Below are 24,468 nucleotides of genomic sequence, written 5' to 3'. Positions count from 1 at the left end.
AAGCACACGGGCGTGGATGCCATTCGGCTTTGGGGGTTTTCCATGACCCGGCGTTCCTACCCGACAAGGCAACCAGCTGGCCACGCCTCATGCAATAGTTGAGCGCCATGATTCGATGCAGCGCCACGAGTCGTCGCGACGCACCGCGTCCTGATACGCTGGCAGCAACGTACGTACACAGGTACGAATTGCTTCAAGGCGCCGTAGGACCAGCTCACTTGTCGCTTAGAAAATGGCGTCGGGTGCCCAACCGGCCCACGACAGGTCGCCACGCCGCATTCACGGATGATGTATTCCACTGTACTACTAGCAGGAAGGTGTATGGTAGACAGAAGCAGACGTCGGTCCTAGCGCATATAGGCGACCGCAGTGCCGCAGTACTGTATTACGGGTATTCCAAGGATGCCTGAAAAAGGTCGAAGCCTGCATTACCGTCGAATGGATTTCCTACCCGACGCGTCGGGTGAAAGTGGAAACGGGACTCAGCAATCTTCAAGGGGCGCGTGGAACCGGAGACGGACAAGCAGCAAGGCGACGGTGTGCAGAAGAGCTCTATGAACGCGCACGCCTAAGCCCAAGCAAGAATGAGAGACGACGATATACAGCTGCGCCCTTCCTTATCGCCTCGCCGCCCGCGCGGAGCCGCCACCGACAACCAAGGGGACGATGGCCACATCACGTCGCCACCGTCGTCGTCGTCAATCGCCGCCCTCGACGAGAAGCAGCCGCATGAGCGACTACGCCTCGGCCGCATCCGAGAAGCGCCCCGAGGCGCCACGCATGCCATCACACCCAAAGCGCCGACCCGCCCGCGCGGCAACTCGCTCGACAGCGCCAAGCCCGAACTCGACGACGAGAACGACGACGATGCGCCGTCCATCGTCGCCCACGAGCGGCAAGGGTACGGTCGTCCATTGCGCTTGTCGGGCGAGAAGGCAGTGCCCACGCTCACTGCGTCGCTCTCGCCACTGGCGCTTCTCTCGCCGTTTACGACCAAGCTTGACTTGCAGCTCTCCAAGTCGCCGGTGTTTCGGAAGGCGACGTCGTTGCCGTGGCACCGGTCGCGCATCGAGTGGAAGAAGGGCGAGCTCATTGGCGAGGGCACGTTTGGCAAAGTCTATAAAGGACTCAACTGCAAGACGGGCGAGCTCTTCGCGGTCAAAGCCATCGATCTCGGTATCGGGACCGACGACGACGACGACAAGAAAAAATTGGCCAAGCTCGGCGAAGAAATCGCCGTCATGAAGGAGCTGCAGCACGTGCACATTGTGCGCTACCAAGGCACGGACCGCGACGACTTGCATTTCTACATCTTTATGGAGTACGTCCCCAACGGATCGATTGCGAGGTGGGTCGTGCGAGCGATTTGACACCCAGGCCCTTTATCATTTTGCGTAGCATGTTGGCGCAGTTTGGCGTGTTTGGCGTCGAAATGATCCAAAAGTTTACGCGCCAAATCCTCGAGGGGGTCGCGTACCTCCACAGCAAAGGCATCATCCACCGCGACATCAAAGGTCCGTCAATCCTTCATCGTCGAGTTGGTTGCGTCTGATGCTAGCGTAGGCGCCAACGTCTTGGTCAATGAGCATGGACAAGCCAAGCTCGCCGACTTTGGCTGCTCCAAGCAAGTGCCATCCACGACGACGACCGACAGCTTGGAGGAGAGCTTGCGGTCGATCCGCGGGTCGGTCCCGTGGATGGCGCCCGAAGGTAGAGGGCACATTCGCTTGCTACGTGGTAAGATCATACGATGCTAAATGCGCGTAGTCGTCCAGCAAACGGGCCATGACTGCAAGGCCGATATTTGGAGCGTCGGTGCGACCGTGCTCGAGATGGCGACCGCGCACCACCCGTGGCCCGCGAATACGAACCACTTGTCGGTCATGTACCACTTGGCGGTCAAGCCGTCTAGCCCGCCGATTCCCGCCGACTTGCCGCCACTGGCCAAAGCGTTCTTGGCGCGCTGCTTCTGCATCGATGCGCGGGGTCCTCTCGAGACGAAAGGACGGGATGCACGACCTCATCCTGTGTTGTGCTGTGTAGAGCGCGCAACGGCGACCGAGCTGCTCGCGCATCCGTTCCTGCGCTGAGATGTCAATCAAGGTTGCCACAGACTGCGCAGACGATATTTAACAGTGGCCGTCCGTAAACACTAGTAATACATACTCAAGTACGTGGACATTGGTGGTGTTGAAGTATACCAAGTGTACGGCCTACGTAAGCACTCTAGTACCGTAAGTCGAAAATCTTCATTAAAGTTTCTTTCAAACCTAGACTAGGCTGGTGGGAACTGCAGCCGCTACTGGAACGTACTACGATACGTTGGCATGTGGGACGCTGCTGCTATGGATGGCTTGCCGGCTTGCCATGTCTTTGCGATGGCACTGCAAGTTGCGTGTGTTTAGACGGCCGAGGGATTTCGATCGCATTCTCGAATGCTCGAAACTCAAAACGGGCGAAATTGAGTTTGCGACGGCTTCAACCACAAGTGCGGTCAGATTCAAAGTGGCCGCAGAATACACAGATGCTGTCGACACGACTCCTCGCGCGCCGCCTTGTGCCTATGCACCGCCATGGCGTCGTCTACCGAGGCCTTGCCTCGTGGGTCAACCCGGAGAACGTGCCGCAGGGCGAGAGCCTCGCCAAGTACGGCCGCGACCTCACCGTCATGGCCCGCGACGGCAAGCTGGACCCGGTCATTGGCCGCGAAGACGAGATCCGCCGTGCGGTGCAGGTGCTCTCGCGCCGGACCAAGAACAACCCGGTTTTGATCGGCGAGCCCGGTGTTGGCAAGACTGCGATCGCCGAGGGCCTTGCGCAGCGGATTGCGTCCGGCGAGGTGCCCGAGAGCATGAAGAAGAAGAGCGTCGTCGCGCTCGACTTGGCCGCGCTCGTTGCCGGCGCCAAGTTTCGCGGCGAGTTTGAAGAGCGCCTCAAGGGCGTGCTCAAGGACGTCGAAGGCAGCAACGGCGACGTCATTTTGTTCATTGACGAACTGCACATGCTCATGGGCGCGGGCGGTGGCGACGGCACGATGGACGCGGCCAACATGCTCAAGCCTGCGCTCGCTCGCGGGTCGCTTCACTGCATGGGCGCCACGACGCTCGACGAATACCGTACGACGACGCCAATATATCCACGAGAAAAGAGATCGTGATCATCTTGCTGTAGGCAAGTACATTGAGAAGGATGCGGCGCTGGCTCGCCGGTTCCAGTCGGTGCTGGTCACCGAGCCGTCGGTCGAAGCGACGGTCACGATCCTGCGCGGCCTCAAGGAGAAGTACGAGGTGCACCACGGCGTCCGCATCGCCGACAACGCGCTCGTCCAGGCCGCGCACCTCGCCCATCGGTGCGTTCATCTTGTCTTCTTCCTTCTCTTCTTACGCGTATGCATAGGTACATTGCTGACCGCAAGATGCCCGACAAGGCCATCGACCTCGTCGACGAAGCAGCGTCGCGCCTGCGCCTCGAGCAAGAGTCCAAACCGGAAGCCATCGAGCACCTCGAGCGCCGCATCATCATGCGCAAGATCGAGAAGGAAGCGTTGCGCCACGAAGACGACGCGGCGTCGACCAAGCAAAAGGCGATCGTTGACGCGGACCTCGCCGCGATGGAAGGCGAGCTCGCCGAGCTCACGACCGAGTGGCAAGAAGAGAAGACGCGCCTCGACAGCCTCAAGTCGACCAAGAAGCGGCTCGAGGAAGCCCGTCGCGAGCTTGAAATGGCCCAGCGCCGCGGCGACTTTGCCCGCGCCGGGGAGCTCAAGCACGGCGTGATTCCGCGCCTCGAAGCCGAGTCGGAGGCCGACGACGTGGCCGAAGCCGAGGTGTCGCCGTCCAACCCGAAGCTACTGCTTGGCGACGCCGTCACGGCCGACCACATTGCGGCCGTGGTGGCCAAAGCCACGGGCATTCCAGTCGCCAACCTCTTGTCGGGGAGAAGAAGCGGCTGCTGGAGATGGAAGCGTCGCTGGGCGCGCGCGTGGTTGGCCAAGCCGACGCGGTGACCGCGGTCAGCGACTGCATTCGGCTCGCGCGCGCCGGTCTCCACTCGCACACGCGGCCGCTCGGCGTCTTTCTCTTCCTCGGGCCCACCGGCGTCGGCAAGACGGAGCTGACGAAAGCGCTGGTCGAGTTTCTCTTCCAGGACCCGTCGGCGCTCACGCGCATCGACATGTCCGAGTACATGGAGAAGCACTCGGTGTCGCGGCTCATTGGCGCGCCGCCCGGCTACGTTGGCTACGAAGAAGGCGGCGCGCTCACCGAGGCCGTGCGCCGGCGGCCGTACCAAGTCGTGCTCTTTGACGAGTTTGAGAAAGCCCATCGGGACGTGTCCAACCTCCTCCTGCAAGTGTTTGACGAAGGCCGCCTCACCGACTCGCAAGGGCGCCTCGTGGACTTTCGGAACACCGTCATCATTTGCACGAGCAACCTCGGGTCGGAGCTGCTGGCAACCTTGCCCGAGGTACGCCGCTGGATGTTGGTTGAGGTCATTGATAAAAAGTGTGCTGCATAGGGTGCCCCGAGCGTCGATGCGGAAGCCGACGTCCTCCATGTGGTCCGACAGCACTACGCACCAGAGTTTTTGAACCGGATCGACGAGACCGTGCTCTTCAACCGCCTTGGGCGCAGTCAGATTCGGTCGATTGTCGACTTGCAGCTGAACGAAGTGCGCGGGCTCCTCGAAGAACGCGAGCTCTCGCTCGTTGTCTCGGACGACGCCAAGCAGTGGCTCGCGGACGAAGGGTACAGTCCCATGTACGGCGCGCGCCCGCTCAAGCGCGTGATCCACAAGCACGTGCTCACGCCGCTCTCGAAGCGCATCTTGGTGGGCAGCTACAAGGCCGGCGACACCGTCCGCGTCACGACCAAGAAGGCGGTGGATTCGGGTATCGAGGCCCTCGTGTTTGAGTAGGTGGCAATACATGTATTAGTACTAATTGGATATTGGAGTCTTGGATTCTTTTGGCGCTGCGGGATCGGTCCTTTTGGATAGATGCGATTGGATAGTTGGCAAGGATCTTGGTTGCCGTCGTCGGATTGTGCACCGTCCGGGATCGGCAAGCGATGTCTCAACCTCGGCTTGGCGGCGTACATGTCATGTCGGCCACGTCACGTCGAGTGAAACGCAGCTCGCCGATGGTTGCCTCAGCATCGCTGCCATGGCTTTCTGGACACTGCCATGAGGCAACGCAAACGAGATCGTACAGCGGTGAGGCAAGCGGGGTCCTATACGGTGTAGCTTGATTCGGATCGTTATGTAGCACGGCCACAGGAAACCGTCCTGATACAGCTTGCACGACGATTGCCATGTACAGACATCTCTCTCCCATCGTCTCTGCGTCAAGACGATGCCGTACATGCGCCAGAAACAACAACAACATGGACTTGCAATCGCTGGACGACGACGGTGCTTTAGGCGATGGTGGGCTGCCCACGGCAACAACGCTTCTGAACCAGCACACCTCGTACGACGTCGGTAGTAGCCGACCGCGTAGAAAAAGCTAAGGGTAATAACAGTCGCTAGTACCATGGAGCTACCAGGTACTGGCATGCATGGCGCCTCGGTCGTCGCCGGCAACGGGCTTGTCGCAGGCTTCCAGAGCCACTCGGGCCACGCTGCCAGCTGGGCAGAAGGCGCGCCAAATCTCGAAATTTGAATTTTGGGCCGCAGCCAGTGTCCGGATAGCGTCCGGTTGAGCCGATCGAAGAATTCAAATTTACATATTTCGCAACTCTCGCGTCCGATGTCCGATTTCAACCGAGTTGGGAACGATCGAGGACGTGCTGGGGCCCGCGGTCTGGGCAGCATGCAAGGCTGACCAGCGCCATGTGCTCGAGGGCTGGCTGCGCAAGAACGCCGTCTCGGACATGCACGCGACGGCGACCAAGCTCGAGCCATCGGCGTCGCTGGCCAAAGCGCTCGAGCTGGACGCGCGCCACGTCCGCGCGCTGACGCCGCAGCAGCTCGTGTTTGCGTACCTCAACTACCTCCGCAGCCACTTCAAGACGCCCGACACGACGCCTATCGAGGCGACGCCGGCGCCTGTGAACGTGCCACCGACCAAGAAGCGCATCTCGCTCACGCAAAATGAGACACCGGTATGGTCCAACCATGACTTTCCACCGCTAAATGCACCCACGACGTCGACCGCCACTGTGCACATCATGGCGTCCAAACCCAAGGTGCAAAAGGACAAGCGGCGCATCCGGTCGACGCTCGTGGCGACGCCGTCGCTCGTCTCGACACCGTCGTCGTCATCGTCGTCGATCTTTACGTCGACGCCCGTCGAAAAGTCGCACCTTCCGTCCCAGATGAACAACGATGTCTTGTCCAAGTTTGAGACGCGCCTGACGAGCGTCACGCACAAGCCCGCGCCAATCCAGACGACGATCGCTCCACGTCAGCCACAAGACGCGCCGCAGCACAACCATCCCGTTGCCGCCGCCTCCATCAACAACAACAGCAGCAACAACAACAACCACAAGAGCAACCACGACCACGAGATGCCATCCGAGATGTATGACGAACCCGCGGAGGAGCTCGAGCCCATGGTCGCGCCGACGCCCATGGCTCTCTTCTACAGCTTTCTCTTCCAAGCGCAGCTCGTGCCGCTCTCAGCACACGAAGTCCAATGGCTCTTTACACTCCTGCAGCACGACGCGTCCGAGGCCAAGGAGTTTGCGCTGGCCGTGTTCTACACGATCCCCGAGACACTCGAGCTCTTCGGGCCCGAGATCCTCAAGCTCGCGGTGGACACGTTTGCGGCCTTGCACGTCGCGCGGTCGCTCCAGATCCGGTTTCTCCAGTACCTCGAGGCGTACGAAGACGCGCGCTCGGTGGCGAGCCAAGCGGTGGGCACCTCGCTGCCGATCGAGGTCGTCGGCCACTCGGCTCGGGACTTTGCCGTCCCGTTCTGCGAAGACACGGACTCGCGCTTGCACTTTCGGTCGCCGGCCGAAGCCGTCCTCTTTAGCAACCGCGAGAAGGCGCGCGATGCGTTCTTGTCGCTGCTGCGGCAGTGGCAGAGGCAGCGGACGTCCATTGAAGTGTGCCACGTCGCGTCGTTGCGCAACGAAATGGCGTCGGTCCTCGACGATGTGAGCGCAAACAACCTCTGGTGGTTTGCGCAGTTTTTCGTCCAAGAATTGTGTCAAGTCGGTATCAACCCGGTCGGCGAGCACGACGTGGACCTCGTGGAAAAGATCATGCACGACGACAAGCTCAAGAACCCGGATCGCCTCCGGAAGCTGCACCAGCGCTTTACGTCCCAGCAAGCACCGAAAGCCAAGCTCGGACCGTCCGCCCACAGCACCAAGTTTGCGACCAACAAAGGGCCGTCGTCCTCCTCCACATCATCGTCATCGCCATCGCCCTCGTCATCATTGCACACATCGGCCACTGCGTCAAGCGACATGGCCGAGCTCTTCCCCGAGAACCAGCTCTTCTTTGCGCAGTTCCTCGAGACGACCAACCACGCCCTCTTCACGCGCCTCGTCGCCACCGTCCTCGAAGCCCAGCTCTTCGAACTCGAAGGCTCGTCGTCGTCCTCATCCTCGTCCTCCATCCGCAAGACGTTTACGCTGCACGCGCTCCAGGCTCGTCTTCTCGCGCGGTTTCTCGCCTATGTCCATGTCGCCCCGTACGTCAACAGCCTTGGCGCGCCCACGAACGTGGCGATCGAGTGCGCCCGCAAGCAAGCGATCGATATGCGCAACCGAGTCCGCGCGCCGCTCGATGTATGCGCCGCGCTTGGTCGGTGCGTCAGTGAACACACGCTCATGGCGTCGCTGCCGTGGCTGCTCGAGTACCTTCGCATTCTCATTCTGCGCGATCCGATCGCGTGTGCCACGAGGTATGTGCAGTCGGCGGTCGCCCACGTCCGTGCGCTCTTCTTCTCGCCACGCCTCGAGAGCTGTCGGTCCGAGAACGGGCTCTTGCTTCGGCTGCAGCTCGAAGCCTTTCTGCAAACCGCGAGCACGCGCCTGAGTCTGCAGCCGTCGGTGTTGGACAGTCTCCCGCTCACCGATAGCTTGACTATCGCGCTGGACGCGCCAATGTCGGGTCTGGACGCCATCCCGTACCTCGCGAGCTCGATGTTTCTGGCCCACTGCGTGCCCGACGTCCCGTCCCTCCGTGCGTTCCTCCTCCAGCTCCAAGCGACGCTGACGCAGGGCCCGGCCAAGCCGACGACGACGCGCCGCCTCAAAGTGCGCCCGCTCACTCTCTCGTTGCTCAAGAATGTCGACGACGACGACCAGGACCAAGACGAAGCGACACCGACCATGGCGGACGACCCGCTCACACGCGCCTTCTACAAGCAGTATCCGTCGCTGCAGACAACGATCGAGTTTGTCGTGGACACGAGCATGACCAACGTGTGCCAGCTCGTGGGCCCGTCCGTCGTCGTGCCGTCGGCCAACGCGTTTATGGACACGATCGCCTTGCGCGTGACGCACGACGAGACGACGGCCGAGAAGATCACGGCAGTTGTCCGGCGCTACGTCGGCCAAGCCAAGCTCGATGCGTGCACCAAGGCCATCGCGGCCGCCGAGCCGTACTGCCAAGAACACATCCCGCGCGCGCTCGAGTCGCTCCTCTCGCCGGCGATGGACGCACGCGTAAAGGCCATGGCCGTCTCGCTGGCGACGCAAAAGGCGCTTGGCACTGTCCGGTCCGTCGTCGCAGCGTCCATGGGCATGGAGTTTAGCAAGCAAGTCGTCCAGCGTGTGCGCAAAATGGCCAAACCAGCGCCCGCCGTGGCAGCCACGGCGCCGTCGCTGCTCGACGCTCTGCACGCCGCCGCCAAAGACGCGGCAAGCAGTGCGGCCTGCCTCGACCAGTACACGGCGCTGCTCCACGTGGCGCGGGCCGCGGAGACGACGAGCGTTTGGTGCTGCGTGGCGTCTGTCTTGCACGACGAGCGCATGTGGCGGCTCGAGGCGCCAGCGTCGCAGAAAGCTCTTTTGCACCACGCGCTGAGAAACCATGCGTGGCAACCCAGCGCGATCGCGCTCCTCGAGCCTCTTGTGCGCATGTGGCTGCGGCCCGATCACATTGCGGCGGGGCGCCAGCACCTCGAGACGCTCTGCGACGCCTTCCCCGACGCTGCAGCCGCACATCTACGCGATCGTCCGCGCAGCGACCGCTCTACCCCAAGAACCTTCCTCGTCCTGGCTCGGTGCAGCGCCCCGCGCCGTGCCGTGCTAATGCCGCCAGCTATTTAGTGTCCATATCTATTCTGCCAACAACTTGTATTCTACCACGTGTTGGATCTGGTCGAGACCGGGCGCACTGTCTATGACCGAGACTCTGCTTGTATGACCGAGAACAGACGCTAGCCGCGTGGATCGGCTGCTGCGTGGATGAGGCGCGTCAAAAGGGAATCAGGGTTCCGTAGCTTATCAAGCAGCAGCTTGCGCCGGTGCCCCGGGGTCTGGGATTCATTTTTTTTGTTTTCATTTTTTTGCAGAGACAGGCCAGCTGGAGACAGGCTGCTGACATTGCACTTGGTGAGATGCTCGAGCTGCCGGTGCCCAACAAGTTCTTCCCGCCCGTGCACCTCGACGACGCGGACGAGCTGCACCTGCGGCGGCTCGCCAAGGACAAGCTCCGGCTGATGACGGACCTTCTCTATGGCCGGCAGACGCAGACGCTCAGCTGGACGCCGTGCGAGGTAAGGACTTACCGACCGACGACGCAGGATGCTGATGCTGACGACGCCGTAGGGCCAAACAGCGGACGGCTGCCATGTCCTCAAGGCGCACTTTGTGGACCTCGAGGCCAACTCGCAGCGCGCGCACGCCTGTGTTCTGTACCGCGCGTCCGTCGTGCTCCAGGCGAGCGTGCCCGAAGTCATGTCGGTGCTGGCGGTCCCCAAGACGGACGACTACCGGCGCATGATGAAGAGCGTGTACGGCCACGACTTTCTCGACGGCTACTGCCTCCACACGCTGCCGCGCAAGAAGCTCCATCGCCCCAACTACTTTTACACGAGCTTGAAATGGTGTGCGCTGGCGGCGCGCAATCTGCAGGGCGGCCGTGGCAGCGACTTTTGCTTCCTCGAGTACGCTGGCATTCGCAAAGAGAGTAACTCGCTGCTTGGCTTTTGCATCCAGCAGTCCGTCGCCATGGACGGCGAAGTGCCCGACTTTGGCCCGTACGGCCTCACGCGCGACGCGTTCCTGCGCACCGGCATCCTCATCGCGCCCACGGACCGTGACGGCCACGTCCGTGTCACGTCGTTCTGCCAAGTGCAGAGCGCGACGATCATGGGCGCGAGCGGCGGTGCTGACTATGAAGACGTCATGCGCCGGCGGGTCCGTGCCATCGCGCTTGCAACGTACTATCAAAGTATCAACTGCATTAGGTGACGGCGATTCGAGGCCTGCAGAGCTACTTGGAGCGCGGCCGGCTCGGGAAATTGCCGTTCGTCGAGCGCTGGCGCTGGGTGCGCGACGAAGACCGCAAGACGTGCAGCGTGTGCATGCGCAACTTTATGTTTCGCCGGCGTCATCACTGCCGCCAGTGCGGCGAAGGTACAATATTGCACATCAAAGCGCCAAGATACGACGATGGCATAGTGGTCTGCGCGAGCTGCGCGCCGTACCGCGAAGTCGAGACGCCGACGGCGGGACCGAATCGCGTCCGCATCTGCAACGTCTGCTACGCCCGCGCCCACGGTGTGGTGCACCGACCGCTCTCCGACTCGGTGCTCGAGTCGTCCGTGTACACGGACGACGGGGCGTCGTTGGCGCCTCCACCCGTGACGCCGCAACGACTCGCGTACCGGCGGTCGTCGACGTCGACGGTGCGGTCGCCCGTCACGAGACGGACGCGGTCGCAGCGCTCGGCGTCCATGGGCGACCTCGATGACAATGACCTTGATGATGGCAAGGACGACGATGACAATCAAGCGGCGCCCGTGCGCCGCCTCGCCCACCCGCGCCCGCTGCGCGATACCTTTGAGGTAGAGAGCTTGGCCATTCTCACGACACGATCTCATGCGGTCGCTCGTACCTCTTAGCGCGCCGAGCCACCATCGCTTGAGCACGCGATGGCGGAGATTACCCAGCGCATCAAGGCGACGCAGCTCGCGATCCAGTCGAGCGTCTCGAGCCGCGAGCGTGAGATGCAACGATGGCCGGCCATGCCACCCGTGCCGTCGCCAGCCTCGTCGTCGTCGTCGTCCGAGCCCGCGCCCGAGGACCCGCCGGGTCACCCGTACGCGTTTCCGCTCTATGACAGCAGCGACGTCGACGACGAAGCGTCGACCGCGAGCTTCAAGACGAGCGCGACCGACGACACCGAGTGTCCGTTTGCCCCTCAAAACTACCACCAGCTCCTGCAGCAACTGCAGCTATCGACGGCCGACGCTCGCGACGATCTCAGTGACTTTCATCTCGAGCTGAACGTCAATCACGACCTCGACGACGACGACTTGGCCATCAGCGAGATTGGCACCGAGTTTCTGACGATGGAACGCCCGACACCGATCGTGGTCGACCCGCCGAGCAAACCGCCGACGTCGGCAAGTCGGCACCTCCCGCCACCGATGCCGGCGTCCATGAAAGCGTCGTTGCTCGCGCGGCAGGCCGCCCTGCGGTCGAGCGAAGCAGCCATGAGCACGGTGAGCAGCAGTCTCTGGAAGGAGCCGACGTCGGCGCCGCTGCCACCGCCGCCACCGTCGCTGCCGCACGCGAGCCGGCGACTGCGACCGACACAGAGCCAGTCGGGTCCCAAGGCCGTGTGGGCGCCGTCCCCGCCGCCGGTGGCCGCCAACGCGATGCGATCGCAGACGGCCAAGCTCGACGAGAGCGGCGGCGACATCCAAGCCAGCCTCGCGCACCGAGCGTTCGCGCAGCTCGAGGCCGAGTGTCCGAGCACCCCGGAGCGCATCGCGATCCTGCAGGCGCTCGTGACGACCTTCTCGTCGCTCCTGTCGCACCGCGAAGAGTCGGACTTTTGCGTTCTGAACCGATCGGACCATGCGTTTGCGGCCGTGCTCCAGGCGTACCCCTCGACGCTCAAGCTGCTCCAGCTGGCGGGCTACGCCATTTACCCCCAGCGCTGCGTGCTCTCGGACTTTGACGCGTTCTTGCTCGCCAACCTCGTGGGCACACTCAAACGCCTCCTCAGCGACCCGCAGCAGCGCCACTCGTACTACGCCAACCAATGGTCGTTTTAGCGAGCGATGCTTCTTGTGCTGATACAAATTCTCCGTTTTGCTTCTACCTTGGTCTAAGCTGCTGCGATGGACGAGGCGCTCGACGTTGATAGACACTTAGAACGGACGCGGACAGCACGTGGCGTCATGCGACCTTCGTCATGACACCGCGTGCCATCGCCGTCATTGCGGTCACGGCGGGCCATTTGTTGGTGGCAGTATTCCATGGATACTCGAGTTTGCACAACAATGGTCCAAATGACGTGGCACGCTCGTCCGCCGAGATGCGATCGTGCAGGCAGTTTGATCACACGCAAGTGCCTGCAATCAAATCCTACAGTTCTGCGTCTAGAGCCAAGTGGCAAAGAGATACAGGCGTTCGAATTGCTCGGCTTACACACCATGCTACGTGTCCTGCGCAGCGTCCGGGGCGTTGTTGCCGTCGCCTTCCTCAGTCGCCGCATGGTTGCCATCCTCAGGCGCCGCATTGTTGCCGTCTGCGTCCGTGACAAAGCGGTAGTCGACGACGACCATGGCCATCTTGCGAAAGTGGGTAATGTAGCTGACGGTGCCCGAGACGCGGAACGTAAAGCGCTCGATGTCAAAGTTCTGCGGCACCTTGATGACCACATACTGCGTGCGGCCGACGAGGCGCTCGCAGAGGTCGGCGAGCGGTGTCTCGCCAAGGTGCAAGTCGACCGTCGACCGCGTCCGGTACTCGGGGCCGCCCCACGGCGGGTCGATGAAGACGACGTCTTGAAGGAACTGCTGCGCGACGTCGACGTAGTTGGCGCAGTAGCACTGGATGTTGACAAAGGTGAGTACGCCGTGCATGTTGTGGACGAGCATGCGGAAGCGCGTCGGATCAATCTCGACGGCTTGCACGTAGCGAAAGAAGGTGCAGAACGACGCCGTGTTGCCGCCGACGCACGCAGTCGCGTCCGTGATGACGCTGTTGGGCGTCAAGCCCGGCAGCGTCATGATGAAGTGCGAGATGCGCGCGGCGGTCTTCATGTCCGTCACGCTGTACTGGGCCACGTCGTCGAGTTGTAGCTGGCTGCGCACAGCGACGGGGAGCCCGCTAAAGAGGAAATCGCGCTTGTCAACGGGGTCCGACGACGACTTGGCGGCCTTCTTGCTCGGTGGCTTGGCCGCGGCTTCGAGTGCGGGTTGCTGCTCGTCGTCGTCCGTGCTGTGGCTGTTGTTGTTGTTGTTGTTGTCGCCAGCGGTAGAGCTGGCACCAAAGCCGCCCATGAGCGATTGCATGAGCATCATTTCATTGGCGTTGAGGGCGCGCGCGACTGGCGGCGCGTCGTCTGCATTGGCCTTCGCCTTGGGCGGACGCTTCTTGCCCGGCTTCTTGGATGAGGTTGAAGTCGAGGCAGTCGAGGACGCTGTCGACGTCGACGACGACGGCGATACCTTGAGCGATGCCAAGTCGTTTGCGAGGCCGGCGTCGGCTTGGTTGTCTCGGTCGGCGGCGGGTTTGCGGCGCGGCCGGCCGGCCCGGGGCTGGCGCTCGTGTGTCATGGGCGTGGTTTCGCAGGCTATTTTCAGCGCGTCGGTGGCAGTGACGACAAAGGCCATGCTGCGAGGTCCTGTGGTTACGGTAGGTAGAGTGGATATGTTCCGACGCCGGCGGCCTCCGTCGCACGAGGACGAGGACGAGGTCGAGGACGTGGCTGGCAGCGGCCAAGTTGGAGACTTGCGCCGATTGGCCCGGGCCGGCGTCCAAAGAACGTGTCCTTCAAGCCAGGTAGAATTCGTGTCCTATGCCGATACGTTAAAACATGCGATTCGTTAACCTTAAACGTGGTTTTTATTTCAATGCGACGCAGGGTCCTTGAAAGCCATGTCTAAAACCAGGAAAACCTACATTCTGGCATATGGGTCACCTCAACACGCCAGTTCGGCGACCGAAGATCGCTACAAAGCGTGACATCATCATCAAGACAAGTCGTCTCGGACTGGCACACATTTCATACATTGCATCCGTCCTCTCTGCGTGGACGCAGCGTCGTTGCACATACGTACTTTCAATTGCCTAGGCTACGACTCTCGCCTCGAGGTATCAGTGCGCTCCATGCAGTGCTGCCCGCATCCTTGGGACAAGGTTCGATACCAGACTAGTGGTAGGAGTAAGCTGGTACATGGCAGTCGAAACACCTCATGTAGCGACGGCGGTCGACCAGAACTAATCCAACGACCCGCATTTCAACGCTCTTGACTTCCTGCATATGTTCGACCACGGAGGCATTCTCTCGACCCTTCACGCAGAGTACTTGGAGACCACAAGGGAGAACCAAAGCGTGGTCGAGCCGAATGGTCACACCCGACGTCTTTGTTGGCGCTCGCTGCTTTGGCCTACTAGTAGTCCCAGGTGCTGGCCACGAATACGTTCTTATTGACTCGCAGTGCTGGTGTTGCTCGACTTGTGCCCATGGAGCGACTCCGTTCATAGACGACGTGCTCGGTCCTCTCCACCTGCGACGCTGTCACGAGGAGACCCGAGAGCTCAAAGGTCGTCGTTCGTCCCGGAGCCAAGATCGTCCGACTACACTACCATCTGGCGAAGCGGTTTCCGTCATCCGGTCCAATCGACCGTTTGTATCCGGAGACGCGATGGTGGTCGTGCACGCCAAGGCGACGGGCAACGTGCAGCAGGTCATGTTCCGCCAGACGATCATCCGCGCCATGACCAAGCGGGGCATCGCCGGCGGCGCGACGAACCTCAAGACGCCGTCACGCGACACGGTCGAGATGACACTGGACGGCGACGCCGCCACCATCCAAACCTTTCTCGACGCCTTGAGAACGACGCAGCCGCTCAATAGCTGGGGCGCCCGCGTCGACGCGCTCGTCGTGCTATCGACCGGTCGCGCTGTGCGTGAGCACCAGGTACTATGTGGACGGTTGTGCAGCGTCTTTCCACAACGTACGCTTAGGTCACGACAACCAACGTCGACGACCGTAGCTGGAACCCGAATGTTGAATTTTACATTTGAATAAACTACCAGAGGCCATTGCCAGCCGAACATGACACGAGTCGAGCAGCAGCATGAGCGCGGTTAGGAACAAGACGTTCGAGGTCAACCTCCAGGGCGAGGTTCCGTCATAGGACGACACGGTCTTCGAGGAGCGCATCCGCGGCCTCTCCGGCGACGACACGGAGCAGGTATGCTAGGCGGCGACGCCAACCGCATGGCCCTGTAGGAACAATTTTCGTCCAAGGAATATGTCTACAACTTGGACACGCAAAGCCCTCAATGTGCGGTCGATAGCATGGAGCTGGCGCATGACCCCGTGGCTACGAGAGCACCTCGACGGATGCGCGGAGGAGCATCTTGAACTTCGAGCAGAATGCGTCGTCGTTCTCTCTTTAGAGGCGGCGCACGTTGGCCTAGCCCACGAGTTACCTGTTTCGTGTAGCTAGCTACAAGAGCAGTACTGTACTCGTCGCAGAGAGACTGAGAATCGCCAGCCACAAATGCTGTGGCGACAATCCTTCCGCACTGACAGGGTGCCACGTCAGGGAATATTAACACGCTACAATCTATTCTGGTATGGAAATACTTTATATCGGGGCAATTAACGCCTTCCGAATCTTTTCAGATGCCATTGACGTTTGGAGGCGGCTAAGCGACGAGCGGCAGCCAGCACGACGAGAGCGATGCAGCCGCGGAGAGTACAAAAGCGCGCCGCCTCGCACGCTATTGACAGGACGCAGCGTCGCAGGTCACGCTTCTCCAGCGTGCGATACAAACACCAAGTGCACGCAGCGCGGCGATGGCTTGAACGCCTTTACAGCCCTCGGCGGTGAGCGGCTGCATGCCGGCGCACTTGGCTGCGAGGGTGACAGTAACATCGGCCAGCGCCCTCTCGTGGTCGGCCGAGAGGCGGCGTGCGACGTTCGCTGACGTCTGATGCGCTGTCACAAAATCGGATTGCAGAGCAGAGACTTCTTGCTCGTGCTGCGCGGCCTGCACCTTGAGTGTCTTCTCGTGCTCGGCGCTGAGAGCTCGGAGATCGTCTTGGTGGTCGACATGCGTGGTCGTCTGTTGCTCCTGCAGCTGCATCTCAAGCTCCGAGATGGCGCGGCGCGAGTGATCTCGGTGCCGCAGAAATCGAAATCGCATGTCCCTCTACGACCCGCTCTACCACCAGAGCGCGCTGCAAAGCTCGCCGATACCAAGTTGGCAGCCCAAGATGCCCTCATGCGTAAGCCAAAGTCGACAGCGGCCACGAACCAAGGTTCGCGTACCACCGCGTTCGGGCGCAGCACGACCCCGACGATTGTCCGCCAGCGTGCGACCGACTATTCGGTCGACGCCAGCGCCCGCGACGACGGGAAGATAACCACTGACGGCGAGCAGCCGCAGCTCAACCACCGCCGCGCAGCGTCGCACACCGGTGACGAACGTTGCGCCTGCTATATGCAGCTGCAGGAGCAACGGACGACCACGCATGTCGACCACCAAGACGATCTCCGAGCTCTCAGCGCCGAGCACGAAAAGACACTCAAGGTGCAGGCCGCGCAGCACGAGCAAGAAGTCTCTGCTCTGCAATCCGATTTTGTGACAGCGCATCAGACGTCGCACGCCGCCTCTCGGCCGACCACGAGAAGGCACTGGCCGATGCCACTGCCACCCTCGCAGCCAAGGGGCCGAGTTCCGAGACAAGTACGAAGACGCAGTGCGCAGCCGCCGTGTGTGTGGTTTGTCCTGCTTGCGGTGACGTTGACGAAGCGAGTGAAGCTTGCTTCGTCTTGGCCTTTGCGAGCGCCGACTTGTCCGACGAGAGCGCGTTGACGCTGGCGGAGAGATCGTTGATGGTCGACAGGAGCTTCAAAATCTTATTCTCGAGGCGCAACTCGTTCGATGCGGCGCGGGCTGCTGCGTCGTCGGCTTGCGCTTTGAGCGCCTCGTAAACCTTGCGTTCTTACTCGAGCTCTGCGGCAGCGACCAGGTCTGGTGGTGCCGGTGGCTCACCAAGACCCACCTCAATGTCGCTGTCAAAGTCCTTGTGCTTTGGAAGCGTCGCTGCAGACACAGCTGACACAAGCCAAGAGTGACACGAACGTGCTCGAGACGCGGGCGGTCACGGCCGAAGCCACCCAAGAGGCCAACGCGACGGCGGTCTGTGAGCTGGAAACCACCATCGAAGGGCCCTCGGCAAGCGCACTCTTCCGACGCACGCAAGAGCTCTCGAAAGAAATCCGGGACCTTAAGGCACAGCTGCACACCTTGGGCACAAAGCAGAGTAGCTATTAACTCTTCTTGAATACTACGATGTGATTTGTATTCAAGCTGTCTCCATAGCCTTCGATGTAGGGCTTCGCCAGGCAATGCATCGGCTTGCATTGTGCCCGTGGTAAATATTGTTCAAGGCCTCTAAAAGTCGATAGAAGGAGGTCGATCCCGTCATCAGAGGTCTCACGACACTTGGGGTCCAGCGCTGTACCAAGGCCATAAAATTCCCTTGCTACTCCCAACTACGTGGTACAAAGGCGGTCGCCATCGTCGTGGTTCGCGTGTGGATTTCGTTGACAATAGACGCATGCGACCTCTTTGTAACAACGAAGATAACGCGAAACACGTTCATATATATAACAGGTCCCGTGCGGGGTGAGCTGGTAGGAACTTTTGAATATATATATGAACGTGTTTCGCGCTATCTTCGTTGTTACAAAGAGTTCGCATACGTAGAGACCAGTGCGTAGAGACTAGCAATCTTCTTCTTCATTATATGTTCACCGGGCCGTGGCTGCGCAGACGGCGGCGAGGGGGCTCGTCTTGCTCTTCTGTCGTCGCCCGGGGGCGCTTGCGGCCGCGGGTGAGGCCCATGACGACACGCTGTGTAAAAGCCTTCAGGCTTTGCCGTCGGGGGCGAGCTGCGCAGTTTGTTGAGATCCTCGAGAGTCGCCAGCAACTGAGGCGGTGTCAACGACTGGAGGTCGCGGTGCAGGACGATCGGCAACGTAATCTTGGTGCGGCCTAAAAACGGGGTGCATCGGGCGTGGCAAAGAAGCGGACGGCGGCAATGTTGGCAGGGACTTCTACACTCATGCGCAGCACGTGGCCCAGCAGGCGCCAGCGCTGGCGGGCGAAGATCGCGCTCAGCGGGACGCTATGACAGCGCTTGTAGAGCGCGACGTCGCCGAGCGTGTTCCGGTGAAGGATACCTAGAGGGCGGTGCAGCTGTCGGCGATGGAAGCTGTCAAGGCCCGCAAGGCTCGTTGGCGTCAGGGCCCACGTGCCACAGTTGAACTTTTGAATGCGAAGCACTGCTTACCAGTATTTGCGACGACGGCGCGTTGGCCTAGACAAAAGTCAACGCGCGACCTTCGCTGCGCTGCGGTGCGCAGACTTTTCCGGGCCAACGCGCCGTCGTCGCTTGCTGCAGTCTTCAACGTGGCATCGCACCTGGGTCATCTGGGTCACCTGGCACTTCCAGAGCATCTTTGACGCCTTCGTCATGAGTCGAGTTGGCCTCCGTCGATAAGGTCGCTGCGGCGGATTGCTCACGCTTCGCGAGTCTTGCCTTCCTTCGGGTCTCTTGCATCCTCTGCGCTTGCCGCTCTGGAAGGGCTCCGCCTCGTCCACCGTTCGTGGCTTCACCTGCTTCCCATGATGCCCCATGGTTCTAGAGGGTGTCCTTGCCATGACGGTCGTCTCCGCGCGCTTCCGCTGTCCGGAAATCAACGCGCGCTGAGAGGCTCTATTAGGTGCGGCTTCGACGCACTTATAAATGTACCCCTGATAAGTGCGTCATACTTAATGTTTACAAAATCGAGTATAATGTGAATCATGTGACAGCACTTAACAGAAACTCCAAAATCGCACTTGACAGGACACGTTCCGCGCGATGCGATTGGCTGAGACCAATGAAACTGCGTTTAATTGGTCAGCCAATCTAGAATTATAGCCAATGGGTTGGCCGTATTGAGACACGACACGCCGAATTAATCCCCTGGGATGCTGGTACACCACGTAAACGTTCCTACCAGGAATAGATGAATATGATCTTACAACACGGATCAGCGTCGGTGATTAGGGTCGTCGGCCGACGCATCCAACTCATCGCCGTCGGCCACCGATGTGCGCTCGACGCGGAGATCGCAATGCGACCGCATAAAATCTGCACTGTCCTCAAAGCCCGCGTCCCGCGTCTCGACAACGCCGGCCTCGGCGCCGCCTTCGACGCGGTGTGCGTGGAGCCACTGGACGACGTTTAATTAGCCGTTCTGCGCGGCCGCCGAGTCCATCGCAAGGACCGAGCACCTTTGTCTCGGTGCGTGTGCAGATAGCGCACAGCACTCCGGTGGCCGTTCCCGGCGGCAGCGTCCATGGCGCCCACGGAACAACCTACCGTCCGATGCTCGTCAAGGAAGCGGACAGTATGCAAGTGGCCGTTCGCCGTCGATCGCACGAAGACTTGGGCTGAGCGACGTGTGCGTGTGCAGGTGCCAGAGCATCTCGAGATGGCCATGTGTCGCGGCAGCATCCATGGCCCGATACGAGCCCAGCGAGGAGGATCGTGCGCAGCCCCATGTGGCCGATCATGGCCGCGTAGTCGACCGCCGCCGACGTGCCTTTCGCCAAGCTCCATGTGAGCACACCGTGTCGCGCAGTCGACGGCCCGCGGCGAGAGATGCGTCGGGTGGCATCGCAGCCATCGCTGCACGTCGCGTAAGTTGCCTTCAAAGAGCGCTAAATGCAGCGCTAGCGCATCGAGGCGCGCACGCGACGACGACGCCCGCGTAGACAGCCGCGCCGAGACATGCTACGCGCAGGTGCTGCACCATTGCACCCTTTCCGGCTACCGTACCACGGGAAAATGACGCCATTTCCTTCTTCCCAATGTACTCTTGGCCATCAAGGTCATGGTTCCGAGTCCTACGAAAGGCAGGCGAGATACGATTCCAACCTCGCAGTGTTGTAATGAAGGATAGACAATATTGTGCATTCTATCATTCTGCATAACGTAAATGGCCGCAGTGCTGCCACACCGCGAGGTCAACGCGGATGATGCCTCGTCGTCATGACACGTCGGGCTCTCTCGTGCGACTCTAAAGAAGAGACCACATTCGGATCCTCCTTGCGTCAACGTCGAATGTCATTGTTGTTGCTGCGTCCGTGCCTGCCCAAGACCCGAGGTACGTCGGCAGGAACCAAACGGTTATCTCCTTTTTCTTCTGGCCCCATTCTGCCCAAACGAGCAAGAAACAAGCATCGATGCCGACGATTCTGGCGGGCCTTGACAGCTTCAATCGCCGGCAGCTGCATCGTCTTCTAGTTATCTTTCACCCGAACACGCTCGCCGACGGCGCGCTCTAGGACCGCTGCGACTGCGTCCCGCTGAGCGAAATCGTTGCCCGCTAGCACTGGTGCCTGCTCGGCCACGTGGTGCGCCTGAAGCAAGACGTCCCTGCCAACATTGCCACCGCCCGCTTCTGTGCCCCGCCCGAGGTGCCCCGTTTTTAGGCCGCACCAAGATCACATTGCCGATCGTCCTGCACCGCGACCCCCAGTCGCTAACCCCGCCTTAGTCGCTGGTGTCTCTGGATGACCTCAATAAACTGCGTAGCTTCACCACCGGCGGCAAAACTTGAAGGACCTTTACGCAGCGCGCCTCACCCGCATCCACAAGAGCCCCCTGACGACCACAGAAGAGCAAGACGAGCCCCCGCGCCGCCGCTTGCGCAGCCACGACCCGGCGAGCGAGCGAAGAAGACGGAGATTGCTCGTCTCTACGTATGCGAACTCTTTGTAATAAAGCTAACGCGAAATACGCCCATACACTGTACTAGTATATGGTTGCACTACTACTGTATACGCGTTTGTGGATCGACGCAAAGTCACAGCTCCTTGCCACATCTCGCCTCTACCCTTGAGCGGAAAACCATGACCTCGTTCCGACTATTTTCGGACCTTGGCGCCGTATCGAGTACAATCACTGGTACGTCCATCGTCGAGGAGACAAAGTGACCCAACGGTGCACCCAGGTCGCGGCTTATGCGGGAGCAGTGACGACACAGGTGTCGACATGCGTTGGCCCTACCGCGTGTTGAGAACACCGCACGAACGACGTTTACTATTCAGCCGACGTTGCTGGCTCGTCTGCTATTGGCTCTTGAGCCCGCCGTCAAATCAGCAAAGCCGCAGCAGCCAACGCTGACGATGAACGGTAATCGTAGTGCACTCAAGGACCTGGACACGAAAAGCGTGTCGGGCTCGCACCTGCCGTCGAATCAATCACACCCACCCAGCACTGTGATTCGTGCAGGTGCCCATACAAATAACGCTACGCATGGATTCCACGCAATGCTGGACTTGGTGCAAGTGCCAACAATTCTACGGTACCGGTCTCGCCATAACGTCAGTACGTACAGCATATGGGTTCAAGTCTGTGTCCATGTTGAAGGTGCTAGTATCTTTCCATTCCCACCAATGGGATCTTCGAATCATGTAGACACGGATTTGATTGGTTCTATCAATATTTACGATAGGCCCGCATGCGAATGGGCGGGCGGCCGAGACGATGGGAGGCAAACGAACCTTCAAGTTTTCTTGCCGACCACCTTGTAAACGAGAGAGTGGTCGAGCAACCCCAAGGGCCCACCGTTCAAAACGCTTGAACAAAAGGATGTACGCACCCATAAATCGCATTTTGTTAGAAACCTGTCGGGCCAGCTACACTGTTGACAAACCGTGCAGGCATATCCCATGCACGACAACGTTATGCATGATGGTGCTCCGAGAAATAAACATGTGTACCATCCAATTCATGAGCGGGAGGCACTGTTGATGCGTTGGAAACGGCACGGGAATAATTCACCATAATTCACTGTCCCTTGAAAACGGCCACCGCCGGGATGTGTGCGATTGCAATTTGGCATCCCATTTTTGTCGAACGTATTGCGTTGCAGCTACTGTTCATCTGGTTTGGAATTGACACAAACCACCACCGACGCAGTCGCGCTAATGCAACACGGTGCCCGATGCGCGACGAATCAAGTAGATAGTAGGTGCAGAGCAAAGGTCGGATCCAGGAGGCACCACACGTAAATCATTAAATAAATTCAATTGGAGAATCGTATTTGGATGGGTTGTGCATCAGACCGTCGTCCTGGCTCTATGTACCCCCAACGCCCACAAAACGTGCTCGAACAGCTTCCTCAAGACCCCCACCTCCTGCCCGCTACTAGGACGGCGCGATCAGTGTCTTCAAACCCCCCAAGCTCGCACGAAATAATCGAGGCATGATCTCATTGAAGCAGCCCTGGAAACGACGCTCTCATTGATTGCCCCTTCCACCCAGCACTTCCACGCGACGCCACAAACACATTGTAGTAATCAAACTGCCCGGAAAGATATAGAACCACATGGCGGCAAGGAGCTTGTGCGCCACAATGGCCTGGATCTATCGTTCAAGAAAGTCCATGCTACCGAGCGCGGGGTGGCGACGGTTGAGCCGGTTGGCTACAGCAGTGCATCCCTTTGGTCGTCGTCGTCGTCGTCGTAGGTCTCCAGTAGGGAAGACGGGTCGAGCGCGCGCTGGTGCATGGCACAGAAGCCCATGTCGACGGGGAGGCCGAGTGTCGAGCGCACGTAGAGTCGATTGCAACCGTCGACTTTGCACACCTTGTTGCGCCGGTGGGTCGCGCAGAGCCCACCGCCCCGGTCGGTTTGTCCGCAGTTTCTCACCGAGCACAGTCGCACGATATCATGTTTGGCGCACTTGCCGCTTCGCTGCACGCCGTTCGGGCACCCAGCGACCGAGCAGAGCTGGACGCCGCCGTGCGACCGGCAGTAGCCGCCGCGCTGGGCGCTCTTGTCGCAGTCGTCGTTCTTGCAGCGCGCGCCGCCTCCGTGGGCCTTGCAGAGACCGCGCGACTGCGCCGTGCGCACGCAGCCGTCTGTCTTGCAGCATTTGCCGCCGCCATGCGCAATGCAAAACTGAGCGCCCCCTTGACGGCCCTTTGGACAGTAGGCGACGTTGCAGCGCCGAGTGCCTCCGTGGGCCTTGCAAAAGCCTCGGTACGTGAGGGCGACCGGGCAGTTTGGCGTAAGACACCGCCCGTGGATCTCTTTCGGAGGCGACGTCTTGACCGGACGCTTGGCATTGTGCAATCGCTGCGGGGACATTTGTTGCTGTTGCGCTGATGGCGTCCCAAATGCAGCAGCGATGGCATTGTCTCGACTAGTTCGCAGAAGAGGGGAAATGAGCATGCGTTGAAGAGATCAGATCGTGGAGCCTACGAGAGCGCCGACGCCACATCGTCAACAAAAGTGCCCAACGCGTCGGACGACATGGCCCAGTCCAAGCTACCGGCGTCGTCGTCGTCGCCGAGGCTGTACTCGGACTCGTCGTCGCTGGGCATACTACAATCGTGGAATGGCGGTCCACATGAACGTGGCATTTATTCTGGAGTATCCAGTCGGCAGGAAACGTGACAAAAAATGGTTGCCTGTTGCCAACATGTGGCAACGGCGCCGCGACAAAAGCCTCCTGTGACTATCAAGGCAGGGACGTGTGTGTCCAGCTTGAGTGGCCTCGTCAACTCTTCTCGTAGCAGCCATCGCAGGCTGAGATACGTGCAGTGTAGTATCTGCTGAGATTCTCAGCCGATAGTACTCTGCTTTTACGCGAGACGGTGCTGCGCGGATTGGCCCCTTGTAGCCAATCCGAGTCCTTGTATATGATTCCGGGTGTGCGATTGGTCAAAAATCCACTCGAAGCGATCTAAGAACAACCCTGTGCGATGATGCAATCTTTGGCGCCAGCCGATCCTCCTTCCATGTACAAATCAATCTGCAGGAGCACCCACGCACCTGTGCAAAAGCTACTTGCAGATTGGTGCAACACAGTTAGTATTCGCGTTTTAACTACTGGATCACGCCGCAAAGCGACCGAGCGTCGTGCAGAAAGCGAGTTTTCAAGCGGCTTGTTGCCGTCAAGAGTAGGAGCGACCGTGTTGAAACCAGCCCACTGGCTTCTACCGTGCATGGTGCTGCATACAAGTCTATAGTACAGTGCAGCCATCATCATGTTGGGTGCCATCGGCGCATGATGCAACTGCTCGTCGCCATAATTTTGGCACTGCGATGCCTCTGCGTTTCGAGACACATGGTCGTTCTTATCAAGTTAGACACGAGGCGCTGGCCGCGCGTCCATGCTAGTACTATGCTGGATCGTCTGAGTGTGGTCGGCGCACAGCTGCGTCGTATTCACGCCCCGCGTGAGCGCCAGCTGCTTGCAGCGCGGGAACGTGCACAGCCGCGGCTTGCGGTGCACGACGC

The 24,468-nt window shown here is 60.2% G+C and overlaps 7 protein-coding genes across 7 annotated transcripts; 5 read left to right on the top strand and 2 right to left on the bottom strand.

The window, feature by feature from the left end:
- Positions 1–584: 584 nt before the first annotated feature.
- SPRG_15040 (ste/ste11/ste11-unclassified protein kinase) lies at positions 585–2,179 on the top strand (the record flags this gene model as incomplete). Its single annotated transcript, XM_012354643.1, has 5 exons — positions 585–1,348; positions 1,399–1,514; positions 1,564–1,710; positions 1,768–1,986; positions 2,044–2,179. 5 exons carry the CDS (start codon positions 585–587, stop codon positions 2,088–2,090), a joined length of 1,293 nt encoding a protein of 430 aa, XP_012210033.1. The 3' UTR covers positions 2,091–2,179.
- A 384-nt stretch (positions 2,180–2,563) lies between these two features.
- SPRG_15039 (hypothetical protein) lies at positions 2,564–4,914 on the top strand (the record flags this gene model as incomplete). The annotated part of the gene is made up of 5 exons (XM_012354642.1): positions 2,564–3,116; positions 3,172–3,349; positions 3,397–3,916; positions 3,940–4,464; positions 4,516–4,914. 5 exons carry the CDS (start codon positions 2,564–2,566, stop codon positions 4,912–4,914), a joined length of 2,175 nt encoding a protein of 724 aa, XP_012210032.1.
- An 832-nt stretch (positions 4,915–5,746) lies between these two features.
- SPRG_15038 (hypothetical protein) lies at positions 5,747–9,210 on the top strand (the record flags this gene model as incomplete). Its single annotated transcript, XM_012354641.1, has 3 exons — positions 5,747–5,764; positions 5,817–9,132; positions 9,188–9,210. The coding sequence occupies 3 exons, from the start codon at positions 5,747–5,749 to the stop codon at positions 9,208–9,210; spliced, it is 3,357 nt and encodes a 1,118-aa protein (XP_012210031.1).
- A 262-nt stretch (positions 9,211–9,472) lies between these two features.
- Positions 9,473–12,228, top strand: SPRG_15037 (hypothetical protein). The gene is made up of 5 exons (XM_012354640.1): positions 9,473–9,676; positions 9,729–10,319; positions 10,370–10,538; positions 10,584–10,969; positions 11,027–12,228. The coding sequence occupies exons 1-5, from the start codon at positions 9,518–9,520 to the stop codon at positions 12,185–12,187; spliced, it is 2,466 nt and encodes an 821-aa protein (XP_012210030.1). The 5' UTR covers positions 9,473–9,517; the 3' UTR covers positions 12,188–12,228.
- Positions 12,229–12,528: 300 nt separating this feature from the next.
- Positions 12,529–13,775, bottom strand: SPRG_15036 (hypothetical protein). The gene has a single exon (XM_012354639.1). The coding sequence runs from the start codon at positions 13,751–13,753 to the stop codon at positions 12,572–12,574; it is 1,182 nt and encodes a 393-aa protein (XP_012210029.1). The 5' UTR covers positions 13,754–13,775; the 3' UTR covers positions 12,529–12,571.
- Positions 13,776–14,739: 964 nt separating this feature from the next.
- Positions 14,740–15,185, top strand: SPRG_15035 (hypothetical protein). The gene is made up of 2 exons (XM_012354638.1): positions 14,740–15,064; positions 15,112–15,185. Exons 1-2 carry the CDS (start codon positions 14,789–14,791, stop codon positions 15,169–15,171), a joined length of 336 nt encoding a protein of 111 aa, XP_012210028.1. The 5' UTR covers positions 14,740–14,788; the 3' UTR covers positions 15,172–15,185.
- A 7,435-nt stretch (positions 15,186–22,620) lies between these two features.
- On the bottom strand, positions 22,621–23,549 carry SPRG_15034 (hypothetical protein; the record flags this gene model as incomplete). The annotated part of the gene is made up of 2 exons (XM_012354637.1): positions 22,621–23,368; positions 23,428–23,549. 2 exons carry the CDS (start codon positions 23,547–23,549, stop codon positions 22,648–22,650), a joined length of 843 nt encoding a protein of 280 aa, XP_012210027.1. The 3' UTR covers positions 22,621–22,647.
- Between the last annotated feature and the right edge of the window lie 919 nt (positions 23,550–24,468).

This window comes from Saprolegnia parasitica, assembly GCF_000151545.1.
Source record: "Saprolegnia parasitica CBS 223.65 unplaced genomic scaffold supercont2.173, whole genome shotgun sequence".
Taxonomy (NCBI): Eukaryota; Oomycota; class Saprolegniomycetes; order Saprolegniales; family Saprolegniaceae; genus Saprolegnia; species Saprolegnia parasitica.
This window is presented reverse-complemented; position numbering and strand designations above follow the sequence as displayed.

Coding starts and splice junctions, on each gene's coding strand:
- SPRG_15036 (XM_012354639.1), bottom strand. CDS start 13,753: ATGGCCTTTGTCGTCACTGCCACCGACGCGCTGAAAATAGCCTGCGAA.
- SPRG_15035 (XM_012354638.1), top strand. CDS start 14,789: ATGGTGGTCGTGCACGCCAAGGCGACGGGCAACGTGCAGCAGGTCATG. Junction 15,065..15,111: donor GCGCTGTGCGTGAGCACCAG/GTACTATGTGGA, acceptor ACGTACGCTTAG/GTCACGACAACCAACGTCGA.
- SPRG_15037 (XM_012354640.1), top strand. CDS start 9,518: ATGCTCGAGCTGCCGGTGCCCAACAAGTTCTTCCCGCCCGTGCACCTC. Junction 9,677..9,728: donor TCAGCTGGACGCCGTGCGAG/GTAAGGACTTAC, acceptor ACGACGCCGTAG/GGCCAAACAGCGGACGGCTG. Junction 10,539..10,583: donor CTGCCGCCAGTGCGGCGAAG/GTACAATATTGC, acceptor ACGATGGCATAG/TGGTCTGCGCGAGCTGCGCG.